Below are 15,455 nucleotides of genomic sequence, written 5' to 3' on the forward strand. Positions count from 1 at the left end.
CGAACCCAATAAAGTTAGTATGTTACAGCAGTTCACACGTGTTCCATCTTATTTCTTCTCTTTTTTTTGACATTTGGCTTTCGCCGATACTTAACTTATACATTATTTTTGATTACTTTAATGAAAACTATGTATATATAATTAATAATCAAAATTGATTTGATGAGTCTGCCAAGTATACGTTGGGGGAATAAAAAATGGTGGCTGTTTCAAAGCGATAAGAAAAAACTATTTTTTCATTCGGAGCTCTATATCTTAAAAAGTAGGAACAATACAAGAAAACCTAAGAGTACGTCATTTAAAGAATAGTAGATTTGCTAAAATATGAGCCCTAATAGAGTTATTTACGTTAAATAGTTTTCGAGATATATCTTTTAAATTAAAAAGCAACATTTCATAAAAATTCCTACGAAGGTAAAGGTCATAAACTTCTGTATAGTCCATTAAACTAGCTTTAATTTGAGTGCTAATAGACATCTGTACGTCGCATATTTCTCAAAATAAATTAACTAACTTACTAATCTTTCAGCAGATTTTTAGTTAAATTAAAGTTATATCTCGCGAACTATTGGACGTAAATAGCTCTTTTAGGGCTATTATAAACACATTTAGGATTGTTACTGTACGATTTTGCATATTTCTGTTTCTTTACTGCATTTTTTGCACATTATCAAGTTGTTCCTAATATTTTGCGGTCATGTATCATCTTATTGAAACAATTTTCCTTATATTGAAACTAAATATATGTCCTAATTTTTTTCTTTTTCATTAGTGCTGTTTCCCTATTTCTTTTCTTTAAATTAATACTTTTTTTTCATATCCATCTACTTATGAAAATTTCACAAGGGTGTGAATTCCTGAAAAATAATAATGACTTAACAAAAACCCTTTTGACCTTAGGTTGTAAGATTACAGTTTATTATTTATGATTGAACAATGAATTTATTTTTATGAAGTGAAGTATCATGAGCGTCTCAAATTTTAATACAGTATTTTAAAGAACAAATAAATTACTAAAATGTTCCATTAAATAGATTGTTTGCCTAATAATCTATTTAAAAAGAATTTCGGGGAATAAATTATTTAAGATTATCGCATTCTGTAAATCTCTATGGTTTTTATCACTTGTATTGCATATACATTTTTGGCATTACTTAAATTATTTGTGTGAACCTAGAATAGACATTTTGCTTATTATTTTTAAAAACTAGAAACTTTTACGTGGAACATCTGTTAAGTTATAGGTTATATAGATGTGGTTAAATTTTCGTTGGTTTTCCGGTAAAAATGTTCTAAGATGGTGCTATGGAACCTGTATAACAGTATAACTGCTTTATAATGACGACTCATCGAAGACCGACCGGTCTATCAAAGACAAGGCTCCCCGACAAATGTTCCCGCTATTAGACAACTTTCTTCTCCGATTTAATGACCAACTTGTCATGCTTCTCCTTTATTGGCTGTGCCCATTTCTTCGCCTTCGGTTTCCGACCCTCTGGGAATTGCTGATAATCAATAGAGTATTTTTCCAAACTTTTACGATTACAATTTTTTTTTTGTATGGAATTTCACATTCTCAGTAGCCTAATGTTTTCTTTTATGTTCCTTATTTTTCCTTTAGCGAGTCGAAAAATAGATGTAATCGATAATAGTATCTTCTTAAACCCTTCATTATAATGTTTTTATTTTCTGTAAATATTTGATAAATAAAAGGTTTTCAAAAAGTACGTGTCAAATACAAACAGTTAAACACCATCCAGTTGTTTGTTTATTGTAGCTTAGAGGCCTAAAACCCTCTGGTCATCGACGCTTATGGCATGATAAAAGTTTTTTTTTTTGTTTATTATTTATTTATTGTAATTTACAACTGTACAAAATAATACAACAGGTAAATATGTAGTATGTTTCATATACACTTGAAAATCTTGGGAAGGAACCACCCATTGGTGGTACTTCAAACATTAATTTAAACTAGAAGGTCCCGTGGTCATCTTCTTTTCAGACGCCTCGGAGGATTATCAGGGATTGTTAAGGATGAAAGATTAAGAATTAATGGGTTAGGATGGTTAAGGAGTTTGGAATAAAAAGACGCATATCTGTTTTGGGTCAAATCTGTAACGAATGGGATGTTAAGCATGATAAAAGTAAAAAAAAAAAATGATAAAAATCAAAATCAATTCAAAAATAAAATAAAATCATAAAAAAATCGAAGAGGAGTTATAATTTAGAAAGAAGGCGATGTGCTTTGTAAAAATTCAAACATTAATGTAATTTCTGCTTCCTCATCTGTGGGAGCTTCTGATAAATTTGGGGTCAGTCCTATCCTGTTTATTGTTGGCAAATAGTGAGTACATTCTTCAAAAATATGTCTAATCGTGAGAATGGACTGACAATATTTGCACGTTGGAGGTAGCAGTTTTCTGATCTGGTGAGAGTGCGTGAGGAGAGTATGACCTATTCTCAAGCGGGTTAGTGCAACCTGCGGCTGTTGCAGTGGATGTTGACCATGGATAAATTATATGAAAATAATGGATTTACCTTGTTGTGAAAGTTTTAGAAGAAAATATTCAATTTTTATGATGAGTGGATGTTTGGGGTACATGTTTCTCAAACTTTTTAGAGAGCTCAACGAATCTGAGATTATTACAAAAGTCTTCTGAGTTATTGAAAAGTAAAAATGGAGGGCTGATGCTATCGCGTGGAGTTCGGCGGTGTATATTGAGCATAACTGCCTATACTAAAACCATTCAGTTGTATTTTAATTTTCTTCGTCGTGACAGGGGTATGCTATCATCTGACCAATGAATACAATCATCATAAGTATTTTAATTGATAATTTTGTTCACGTAGGTGACCTGTAATTGCAGTTTTCGGCTAAATTTGTTTAAAATTGTGTGCTGTAGTAGTTTTATGCCGTTTTATTTTATTAATTATTCATTTTTAATCTTTCCAATTCAAAGGACGCTCCAATCCTTTATTATATTTTTCTGTCTTAAAATAAAAATCTACAACATCGACCTAGAACGTTTCTAGGATTCAGTACTTAGTTAGGAAGTACTCTCTTGACTATTGGGAAAAAGGAGTTGAATATCAAATCATTGACGTTTCATCGTAAGGTTTACTCTCTCTCTATCAACTTAGAGGTTCCCATCATATAGAGGCTGGGTGTGCCGCTGGTTCTACCTATCCCATAGTCGATTCGCAATACGATAATACGACACAATAAATCAAATACTCTCCACAACAAAACTCGTGTCTTGGTCTGTTAGTTTGGAGTTTTTAATCACTGAGATTTCCTCACTCGCTCATCCTTCTACCCTCACCATTTCTAACTCTGCTCCACTGCTTCATTCCATCATCTTTTAAATCCTCTTTTACAGTAAATGAAGTAAAAAGTATAGAACTATATTCATATTCTTTTTTAATAGTTGCATTTAGTTCTTATTTTAAAATAAAAAAAAAAAACCTAGATCAATTGTTACGAGATGGAATAATATTATTTGGTGCTAAAGTTGTAATATAATATAATATTTGCAAACTGAATGTCGACAACCCGAAAAGTTATGACCTTTTAAAGGGAACACTGGTCGATAAAACACCGAAGGCAGCTATTATCTGGTGTATTTGCTGATTCTTAACACTTTGTTTTAATGATTAGAATTTACTTAAGCAATTAAAATTTTATTGTCAACTTGCTATATTTTCTTTCTTCAATTTTTTTTATTATGTTTAAATTGTCGACTGCTCAAATTTGATAACTTATTTTGATCGGTGGATGCTATTCAGTCTCTTCTACATTTTCAGAAGTGGTGTCATTATGACCGTTGTTTAGAAAAAAAAATATCAAAATTTAAATCATAATTTATCATTATAGTGGTTCTTGTAATTAATCGTGAAAAATATGAAATGATGGTTATAATCATTTCCTGAATATTTATCAATTCAGACCGAATCAGCTGTTTAAAAATTGCATATTTTGTTTAAACAGCTGCTCAAATATTTATTATTGTGAACTAGGGAGCAATTGGCTACATTTTATTTTTCATATTTGCTGATAAATACATATAGTTCAATAATATTAAAATTTAAATGTAACATTATTGATGAAATTCCAGACGGCAATGGTGGGTTCGTTTTCATAGAACAATGTAATAAAAAAAATAAAATAAATCAGCGAAATAATGCTACCTTCAGAGATTGAATTATTAGAGTATGAATTTTAGTTTCGCAAAATGGAAGGAATAGAAACCAGAATACATATGAAAATGCAAGTTGTCCTAAAAACAAATCTAGGCTCTAAATATATCATTAGTGAAAAGGAAATAATGGTGGAAATGTCATTTGAATGCAACCGTATTTAAAGTTGATACTAAGTCCCCAACTCTACATGAAAACCTACAATATCTATGTTTACTTATATTTACCAGTGAAAAATATTTGACCGCAGTTGGTGAGACAGTGCTAACTATGTTCCGTTGAAGCTTGTAATAGGTGTCTAATATTTATTTATCAACTTTAGAATTAAATAGTTTAATTCATCTTCAATATCTTTCTTGTAAATAAAATATTGATTGTTGTTATAAAAATTCTTTATAAAAAAAGTACAAAAATAACAATAAAACAATAATAAAATAAAATGTATTGTTATGTAGTATATTATACTTCCTCTGTAGTCTTCAAATCTATATTGGAGATTTCCTACTTTATTCTTAATTTGAAATTAGTTTATTCTTAATTTTGATGAAATTTATTGTTGTACAAGGCCATGACCAAAATTGATTAATTGAGTATAAAATTAACATTATAAGATGTTGATCTGTATAAGAAAATATATTTTAATATGTACAAAAATAAATTGATTCTGTATAAAGAGTAATTTTAGATTTTTGTTTTTATTAAAATTGATTAAATTTCATTGTACTATTGTAATTTTTAAACTTATAATGTACATAAATGCACTTAAATAACTTAATTACAACTTCTCTGTGTAATGTAACTGAAATATCTTCTAAGAACTAATATTATTAACGTTAAATAAGTGCCTTAACTTGAAAATCGTGATTATTTTGTCTTAATACCACAGGGACTGATGCAATGATTTGAATTTATTACTTCTGAGCCATATCAATCGTGTTTTTTTTTATCCAAATTATTATTGTTTAAAAAGAAAAAAATCATTTTTGAAAAATTATTTTAGTTACCTACAAAGTGCTAATTTTGAGTAATGACATTCTTGCAGCTGATAAGCAATGTCAAGATACCTTATCGAAACCGAAATCTAATATTCGGTCTTTAAATATCGGGCCGTTCGTCTTTAAATATCGCCTTAAAAGATAGTGCTCAGCTGTTTTGAATTTAATTCCGTCCAAACCAAGCCGTTATAAAGAATTGGAAATTACCGAAAAACGATCCATTAGTCAAGAAGTACAAAAAAAGCTGATTTCATGTTTTGACGTTATTAATATAATGGATCTACTCACCATCTACTGGTGACAGCTCTTATTAGCCGGAGAAACCGATATGTGTGAAAAATAATATTTCATGATGTTCTATGTTTGATGAGGGATCAAGTTTTCTGTTCGAGAAATTTAAAAAAAAGTGTAGTATATTGACATGTATACTTAAAGTCATAAAAGTATTCATTACTTAATTTATTTTTAATTACGATTTTAATAGTATTGTTGTGTGTTAATTAATCGTTTTGCTGATACGATAAGTTATCAGTTTTTAAGAAACGGATGGTTAATTAATATGATTCAGACGATTTAAGATATTGTGTTATTATCTAATGTAAATATACTTCTTACTCATATACTGTATTTACTTAGTATGAGTAACCCATTCAAAGTACTTTTGCAATATATCCATTTGTGATTTTGCACATCCAGAAACAATTGAAACCCGATTAAAATCATAGCAAAATGGGAGGTTGCCATTAGATAAATACATATAAATGTAGGTATAATAAAAACTACAGAGAGTTGATTTCTTAGTGCTCTTATCAAAAATATTAACGCCTCTTTCAACTATAAGAGTCCCATACCTATGACACATTAATTGTTTCAAAATAAATTTTAATTATAGGATAATACAATTCAGGAATTTTTTGAAAAATATACTAAGTATTAAGTATTAAGTAAACGTCCAATTTATAAATGAACATAGATCATAATAATGAAAATATTCCTTTTGTAATATATTGTTGATGAAAGACAAAAAAACAAAAGCGCTAGGAATTTGAAATATATGTTTAAAAAAATTCAAATTAATATTGGAGGGGATATTTTACAAAAAATAAAACAAAACGACGTGTTTTTGTTTTGTTTTTTTATCTTCATAAATTTAAGTCTCACGGGCTGTATTGGATGATTCATGCTTCTTACTCTAATCATATTATAGCTTATAGGGTTGACAGTTTAAACTATGTTTATTTAATTAATTAAGAAATATTTATTTATATTGTTCATACAAATTGATATTGATTAGCCTTACTTATTAACAAAAACTTGGCAAGAATTTTGATTTCTTGGCTAAATGGCATGGAGGGTGAAAGGTGAGGTTGCCCCAGGCGGCCAGATGGTGCCAAGGCTCGAGCGAAGACCAGTAACCCGCTCGCTGTTCGCCCGGTATCATCTCCTGGTGTTCCTCCACTTCTGTGGTGTATAAGGTGCCGCTATGTCCAGGGAGTCATCTAGGATAGTACCTTGTGGTCATCGCTGTAAGATCACTGTTACTCATCTAACTACGCCGTCCTCGCGGTATTTATTTTTTTTTTTTTTATGTATATATGATACAAATCACATCTAAAGTTTTTATTTTGTTTATTTATCATTAATAAATATGACCGATTATATCCTGAAGCATTAATGGCAATTAAAAATTCGAATTATAACAAAAATCAACATAACAATACAATACATGCAAGAATTTATGCTTCTGTTTGAGGAAACTTAACATAGTTTTACTTCGCAAATTTTGAAATATATCTACTATGAATTTTTTTTCTTTACATATTTATTGTGTTAATTTTCAAACATTTTTTTCCAATATAAAATGTGATTGGATTATGCACTATTTATTTTAAAGTTATTTTCTTTATTAAAATAATTTAAAATGAGCGAATAATAAAATGAAGAACATATATATATGGAATTGTTTCTATTTTTAAATTAATTATGAAAATTCACTTTTTGAAAATATAGTTTTTCTAGTCCAAAATGCTAAAGACAAAGTTGAATTATGAGCTGATTTGAACTTAGATTAAATTAAGGAGAGTTCGTATTATGAATTATTTTAATTATATTCATCTAATTCCGATGTACTTATAGAATATTTTTGTATATGCATATAATATATTTTTATATACATTTATTATCTAAAAATACTAAAAAAAATTAATTAAGTTTAGTGAGAAATTATTTTATCTTGTGTTTGAATCAATGCATTTATAAATCATCAACCCACAATCAATTCATATTTATTTTGATGACTATTTCGAGCTATGAATTCTTAAATTCCATATATTCGAGTTTTTAATTAGTCTGCATAGCTATCTGGAACGATATTTCATAAATTCGTTAGTGTTTTTCTTTTCATGGTTCTTACTATGTTCGCACATCATATCTGATTCATTTTCCACCATAACTGATTCTGTATGACTGACTGATAACAATAGTTCTAACAATATCTTTTTGCTCAGAGCTTGTGAGTCACTGTCTATGTCAATTGTATTCTGAACCCGTAGGAATATTATCACTAAAAGGAGACAGAGGAAGCGCACAAAGTCGATTGCATTTACAGTTCCAACCGTCAGAAGAGTGCTAAAATATATTCTAATAAATAAATTATTTTACGTAAATGTATGCTATCGGTATGTTTATTAAAAATTATTATGTTAAATTATATGAGGTATTTCTGCATTTTTAGGCTTTCATTTTTTCATCAGAAGTACGTATTTAAGTGCTTTAAGGTATTTTATAAGCATGTAAAATGTATGTAAATGTCAATAATAGCTTATATATAATAATAATATAATATACTGCTGACTCTGTGTCCAATAATGTGTATATAACGTCAACGGATTTCAGTATGCACTATTTTCGGTAATATGTATTAAGAGATAATCCAACAATTTTTAGAAGAGTATATTTTTCTTCATCTGGTCTAGAAAATTGTTTTTTTGGATGAAAATACTGTTATGTTGAATTCGTTCTTTGACATAAATTTTGTTTTATAGTGAGACAGCAGAAGGTTTGAATTTTTAAATTACATACAGTATATGCGGCAGAAAGGATGTATTGTTTCTCAACCAACTGTTGTACAAGGAAATGCTCAATTGCCTTTTTTGTTTACCCAGTAAGTGGACCACAGGTGGTCCTCCTGACCCTAGGATCCATCTTCGACTGATAAAACAGAAAAAATAATTATCTGTCACTGCCGGACTCGAAACCGAACATGAGTATTTAAGAATTCAATGCGCTTTTTCCAATGAGCCATTCCATGATACCATTCCTTAATTAGTTTTGTTTAAAACTATCGGTATGAATCCTAGAGGTAATCTTGCTTAGCGTTAATAAGCATTAGGTACCTTTATTAGGTACCTTTATTTACAGACTGTGTCAAGAAATAAATATATCTAAATTTCATAATGGAGAAATGTGCTGGGAATTATTTTTCTGTCTACATGGTGTCTTGAGTTCTAACATCGTCTGTTCAATAATCAATGCGTGGCCCCTTGGGGAAATACAACTATATCACTGTACTTTATGTCCGCCTGATGGTTTTTGATCTTGGACCCAAACAACTTTTATACTATTTCATGACCTATCTTGACCGAAATGTTCTATTGAACCTGGGGATCATCTTGAAAAGAATGTTATCCTTTTATGTGCAGGGTCAGTCTTCACTTCGGAACCTTTTTGTATTTATCGTTTCTCTCTTTTTTTTTTTTTAATACTTAAAACTAGTCATTTTTGACATAAGGAGAGAGAAAGTTATTCTCTACTTGACCGAATTAAGATGCGATTATATATTTTTACTAACTATTTTATATTTTAATTATTACATTGGTCTGCTTATCATATACTAAAACGTCCTGGTTTGTTATAGTTAACGTTTTGAAAAATAATACTTGTCTTTTCTAAGCCTAAATAGGTTTTATAAAACGTTTTAAACCTTTGGCAAATATTAATTAGTGTTAGTTTAATAATGAACTGTGTATTACACGCCCTTTCGAATTTGGTTTTTTTTGGTTGTGTACAATTTATATGTATTTCAATAATATATAAAGTTTTCATAAAACCGATATAATTAAAAATTTAGACATGGTGGTTTCGATTTCAAATTATTGTATTTAACTGTGTAAATTGATTAGACAGAAAGGAAAAAATTGTTTGTGAGTTTTAAAAATCAAATATTAGTTTCACAGAATATTAGTATTTTATCATAACGATTTGCACATGGTGTTTCAACTGCTCCCTATTTCTCTATTTAAAATTTGATGTATTTATCTAGAGCATTCCTTGCAATTTCTTTTTCTTCCTTACTCCTTCTTGCAAGCAGTCTTTTTAGTGGTAATATATTGTGGCGGTACATGGCTTCTTGAGAATTATCGTTGGTTCAGATTTTACGATGACCTTTGCCAGTACGTGCTTGTGCAAATCTTCTCTCGGTGTTTTCTCTCAGCCCGCCTGTTTAACACGTATCATTGTGGAAAACATTTGTTAGGCTTTCTCGTTACTTCTAATTGAACGGTTAATATAAAAGGTGACTAATAATCGAGTATTATTTGATTTAGTACTTTCTTTTTAATCGGCAGAGAATATTCATTTTCAACTATGAACCTTCTTCTTCGTTTTTAGAAATTTAACATTTTATTCTTAAATGTTACCTACAATGTTTTACATTTAATTATAATCATTAATAAAAATGAAAGAGGAAAATTGTATGGTATAAACGATTTATATTTTAAGAAAATTATCAAAACCTATAACTTCATATTATAATTTTTCCCAAAAAATTCTTTTTGACTTAAATCTTGTAATATTATATATGTTATAGCCCACTAAATAATAATGTCCTGTTTTTTTTAATTCTTGGAATATTTCTAAAGTTAACTTATTTCTAATCAAAGAATAAAAATGGTCCCTTGTATTATTGTTAAATATGACTTTAGTTATCAGTGAGTGGTATTAAAAATAACAGTGCATCAATTTAATTCAGTGTATAAAATTAGTAAACATTTTTAAAATAATAATTTTCTCAGTCCTTTGTGTTAATGCTGGAATGATTTGCCTTGATCTTCAGATGTGCATTTTTCCTTTCCTTTTTTAGGACCTCTTATTACCTCCAAAACTGATTTAAACTTTAAGTTAAATTGAACTTTCTTGGCCATAGCTGAAGTTTAGATTTATTTATGTTTTAAACCTATATTTTAAAATTAAGGAATTTATGTTTAAAGAAATTTAAGATTTTTATACAGTGTCTAATAAACTTTTAAATATCTGAAATTTGAATCATTCCATTCATAGAAATAACATTTTATATTTTAGGGTATTTAGTTATATCGCTAACAGTTCCGATGACAAGAAAGTAAGAATTCAGCATTTTTAATGACTAGTAAGTATATCAATTAATTACACGCGTATGAAATTCTCTCCGATAGTGAATGCATATGCAGTAGAGATATTACGGATTGAAAAAAATGCAATCAAAGAACATGAAGGAATTAACAATCAAGGTAAAAGAAGCTAATGAGTATATACGTAAGGCATTTATGCTTTCCTGAATTGCATGACGTGAGGATAGTGTAGGAAAACAAGGCTGTTGGATTTAAGCTCCAAGTTGTGCTTGGCATGCTATGACTGGGCATTATTAATCACGAAGTTCCTGTCTGTCGTTACCGTTAGAAACTTCGTTGTCTTATGCCTTTCTTGAAATTATAAAATAAAAAATATGAATGAATTTTTGCACATACCTTAGTTACTGCAGTAGTGATAAATTCACTAAGATATGTTATTATCTGATAATTAGTTTTATATTTTTCTAGCTTTATCACGGACAATTATGAGTACTTGTCAGTGATTTCCTAATTGAGCATTAAATTGCGCAAAACAGACAAAAGGGAATCAATTAAGTAAATAAGCAATTACATATCTTAAGTAATAGTTACGTAAATCTCCTAATTAACGCCTTTATCGGAAATATTGATATTTTATTATCGTTCGTTATTGCTCTAGTTTATTAAAAAAAAAAGTAAAATCCGTACGACTTGATTATCTTATTATGAAATGTTTTAAATAGTGGAAAAATTCTTTCAAGATAATACGATTTTTGAAGATCAGCGAATGTGTGAATTTCACATGATTAAGATTGCAGATTTTTTAACTTTGTATATGACCTGTTGCTGTAGTAAAATTTATTACTGTTTTGAACGATATCTCAATAATGCCTTTGTTTATCAGGAATTTTTAATTTGAGCAAAATATGATTAGGAGAAGAAGACAAATACGTAAAAACCTATTTGATTAGTGCTATCGGTTTTGCCGCAAATTTCAGGCCTTCATTATAATAAAAAATATAACAATAATAAGTAAAAGCAAATGGAAGAAACAGAGTAATAAGAAAATAAAAGATAATTTTGATAGATAAGTAGTATTGGAAGAAAATAGATAGATAGAGAGATAAAAGCAGTATGAGGATATGGTAATATAAAAATTAATAAAGATTGAAGAAAAAGAAAATTTATGTATGTTATTTAAATCTATACAGTAATAAAATACAAATTATTTAAAATTAAAGTTATGAAAAAGTGAGAAATGAAAACGTATATATAATTAATTATATTAGTTGGTAAAATAAAGAATTAAACAAGTAAAATATTAAGTTATATAGGCCAAAAGGAGTATATAGTATTAATATCAATAATTATATGTTATGAATATCAATATGGATATGAAAATATGTATGTAAATATATATACAATGTAAAAGTTATTCATAAACTTGTATGTAATTAATTAAATGTGTAAGAAAAATAACAGATTGGAATGAGCAAAAATTTCTTGATGTTTGGAGGGTTGAACAATTAACAGATCTTAAGTGTGAAAAATCCATACATTGGCTAATAAAAATTTATTTTGGATGTTTAGTGTTGTTTTTCACTATTGATTTGTTTTTTGACGTTTGTGGTCTTTTGGACCGAATCATTTTTATGTGCTGTGTGAACAGTTTGTTCGAATCGGTTCTGTGAGTTTTATTTTTTACTCTAGAATATTTTTCTTATTATACTTACAAGAATATGTTATCACCTCTTACATCCTCAGCTGACTTTTTCCTAGAACAATTTATTTAAAATAAATTATTAGAAAGTCCTGCATTATTATCATTGTTATTAAATAGATTTATATTTAGGATGGTGGTTATTGTGATCTTTAGACTTTGTAATAATTTATTTCTCTGTACAAGTACTTTTTATCTCTGAGTGTTCTGTGAATGCTTATCAGCACATAAATATTTCTCTCAGTTGCCTATTAAGACTGTGTTCTCTGTGGAAACAATAATTCTTGTTATGATTTTTTTTACTATATATATATAAAAAGTATTTTCTAATATTGCAAACAATTGGTTACTCTTGACAATGTAGGTGGAATTGCACTCTTTTTTTTTTTTTTTTTTTTAAATTATTGACATTTGGACCTGTTTTAAAACTACACAGTATTACTACTAAATGTGGTGTGAATCTTAATGAAAATCTACCCATCGGTAGATAACATTCCTGCATCGGAAGGTCACGAGGCCATATTCTTTTCAGACGGTTTTGATTAATCTGTCAGCGAGATAGGAACGGATAATGAGAAAATATTGTGTAAGAGGTAGAAATCTATGGAGTTGGTAAAGCAGACCCGGGTGCTAGACTCGATCAAAAAAATATTTTACATCTACATGTTAATTTTAAAAACAGTTAATCATTAAGAGTTAATTGGTATAATGTGTGGGGTTAAACGAGGGTTCCTCGTGCACCTCTTTAGGTGGAATTCTTTATATTTCTACCTTTGTAGAATACTATGAAATATTTGAAGTCCCCTTTATTCCAGTGTATTTAAATTTGTATACAATAGTAGCGTATTCATAAGCTAAAAACGGTAAGTGTTTAATACATAAAAAGAATTTCCATTGATATAAAAAATATTTTTTTTGTTGGACAAATAGGGTGCTAATTAAGGCGTATAACAGGAATACAACAATTTTTTATTGGAGAAAATTGGTCTTAAGTTATATATTTATTTTTTCTCTTAATACTTCTACAACCTCTGCTAGTAAATTTTAATGTAGAGACTGAATGTGCCTTAATTTAGACTTCATTCTTAAGAGTAATTGAGAGGAATATTGTCTACTTTTATTATTATTATATTAGGGCTCAATCGAGATAATATATCATTACTCTTTTAAAAAACTAATTATCAATTATTTAAATAAGTGACCGTATAATTTCAATTATGAAGAACATGGTCAGGGTTGCAATCAAAAGAGAAACAGAAATTGTTTACAACTATTTATTTTCCTACGTTTCCCCCCACTTTGTAGTGCTTCGTCAGGGCTGCTCAAGTTGATAGCTTCAGTGACTATGAGCATTTATAAGTTATCATCTTATTTTGGTTTTTTTTCTTAATAAAAAACGTACCTATTACTATGAAAGTCATGCACTAAGTGATATACAATAAAAGTTTCTACTGATTTTAGGCATTAATTTTTATTTCATTACAAATAATATTTAGTATGTTTGTTATTCTTATTTGTCTTCCTAAAAATATTTAATATAGTTGGTTGAAACTATAAATTATTTCTGATATCACTAGAAAGTTGTTTTTAACCGGTCCCTGTACGACTTTCATAATAATAAACTTGTTTTTATGAAAAACATTTTTTTTTTATATACTTATTTATTTTATTTTCAAGGAAATACGCTCTTACTATTTCTTTTGTCCTTAATTTAATCTTTAACATTTTGGACAGTGCGTCTATTATTTAGTTTTACTTTATTAATTTACAGTATTTACTATTAAATTAGCATATCGTATGAATTAATAAAAACCGATTGTTTTTTGTTATTACCTTTATTACTTGATGCATAAGGCATATTAACTTCTTTAAAGGGATTTGTCCTTGCCTTGAAAAGAAAAAAAAAAAATATTTTTCACAATTAAAAAAATTAAAAACTTTTTTTATTAAATTTTTTTAAGGTGATTTTTATTTATTTTAAGTTGAGAGTTTTTAAAAATAAGAAATGAATTTCAGTTATTTGATATTATTTTGGGTGAAAACACTGATACTTTTAAGAGACAGAATTTATATCTCTCTACTTCTTAAAATAACTGTAGGCGGATCTAAGCTAATTTTCTGCTTAGATTAAGCTGAGTTCATTACGGACGACTAAAGGATTGTTAAAAAGGATTTTTTTCTGAAATTGGAAAATTCTTTGGCACGTGGTCTCGGATTTCTTAACCGGCCAAAGAGACTAAAATGACTGCCATGATGATGAGTTCTCAATAAATAAATACTACCTCAATTATTATTACGGGAGAGTGAATTCTAGATTTTTTTTCTTTAAATTTTTACAATTTTCCGCGTCGTTTCTACATAAATTGCCAATAACATTTTTTGGGGGGATTTACTCCTTCAAGACGCATCGTATCAAAAGCTCCTGTATTAAAATTTTACTTTTTAACAGAATCCCTAATTACTCAATTCCATTTCCAATTATAGAATTTAAAGAGCAAGTGTTAGATCACATGCCACTATATCACTGCCAGTAAAGATAAAAATAATTTAGAAGTTTAGGAATTGAACATTTATAGTGGATGGAATGTATGAATTTCATCTAGTGCGCTCTTTTAATAAAATTTAGCTATATTTACCATTAAAATTGTAGTTATATTTATATAATTTTGAAATTGATTCACTAAATTTTCATCATTAATTACATTTTATATTTTTAGTTTAACTGTAGTTTAATTTAACAGCAAGTAATTCATTAATCAACTTGAGGCCGAGAAATTGGTGAATCCTCGCTGGTATCGATTGAGGTCCTATCTATATGAGATGATCTTATAAGGAAAGCCCCTTGTTCCAATAATTAACTTTAATCTAGCTGAGTGGTCTCTCGTCCCAATTTAGAAAAACCTCCAGAGTATTTATTGGATGTTCCAAGTTGATTTTGTTCAGAAGTTACAAATAATTATACAAGGAAATAGTTAATTCGGGGGATCAGTCAAGGGGTTCAAGTAATATAATGTAAATTACGAGTTTTTTTTTCATATAAATTATTTTTATTCCAAACAAATGTATTACCTAAATGCATATATATATATAAAGTTACGGTATGAGTCAGCTGTTATTTCGATGTCAGCTGACTGAGTAGATCAGCTGATCGAGGGTATATAACAGATGTAACGAACA

At 28.5% G+C, this 15,455-nt stretch overlaps 1 protein-coding gene across 4 annotated transcripts in view; it reads left to right on the forward strand.

Annotated features, from left to right (window-relative positions):
• The window catches only part of LOC106684402 (WD repeat-containing protein 47), a 353,715-nt gene that overhangs the window by 97,980 nt on the left and 240,280 nt on the right, over positions 1-15,455 (forward strand). The window contains exon 1 of one of the 4 annotated variants that reach the window (XM_014426465.3): positions 6,597-6,758. The exons of the other annotated variants lie outside the window; for them this stretch is intronic. Coding sequence (XP_014281951.1) covers positions 6,676-6,758 — 83 coding nt within the window. The 5' untranslated portion in view covers positions 6,597-6,675. Of the gene's footprint in view, positions 1-6,596; positions 6,759-15,455 lie in introns of those variants that run through there. 4 annotated transcript variants of the gene reach the window in all.

The sequence above is a fragment of the Halyomorpha halys genome, unplaced genomic scaffold, assembly GCF_000696795.3.
Source record: "Halyomorpha halys isolate HHAL.00 unplaced genomic scaffold, Hhal_1.1 Scaffold577.1, whole genome shotgun sequence".
NCBI classification, from domain to species: domain Eukaryota; kingdom Metazoa; phylum Arthropoda; class Insecta; order Hemiptera; family Pentatomidae; genus Halyomorpha; species Halyomorpha halys.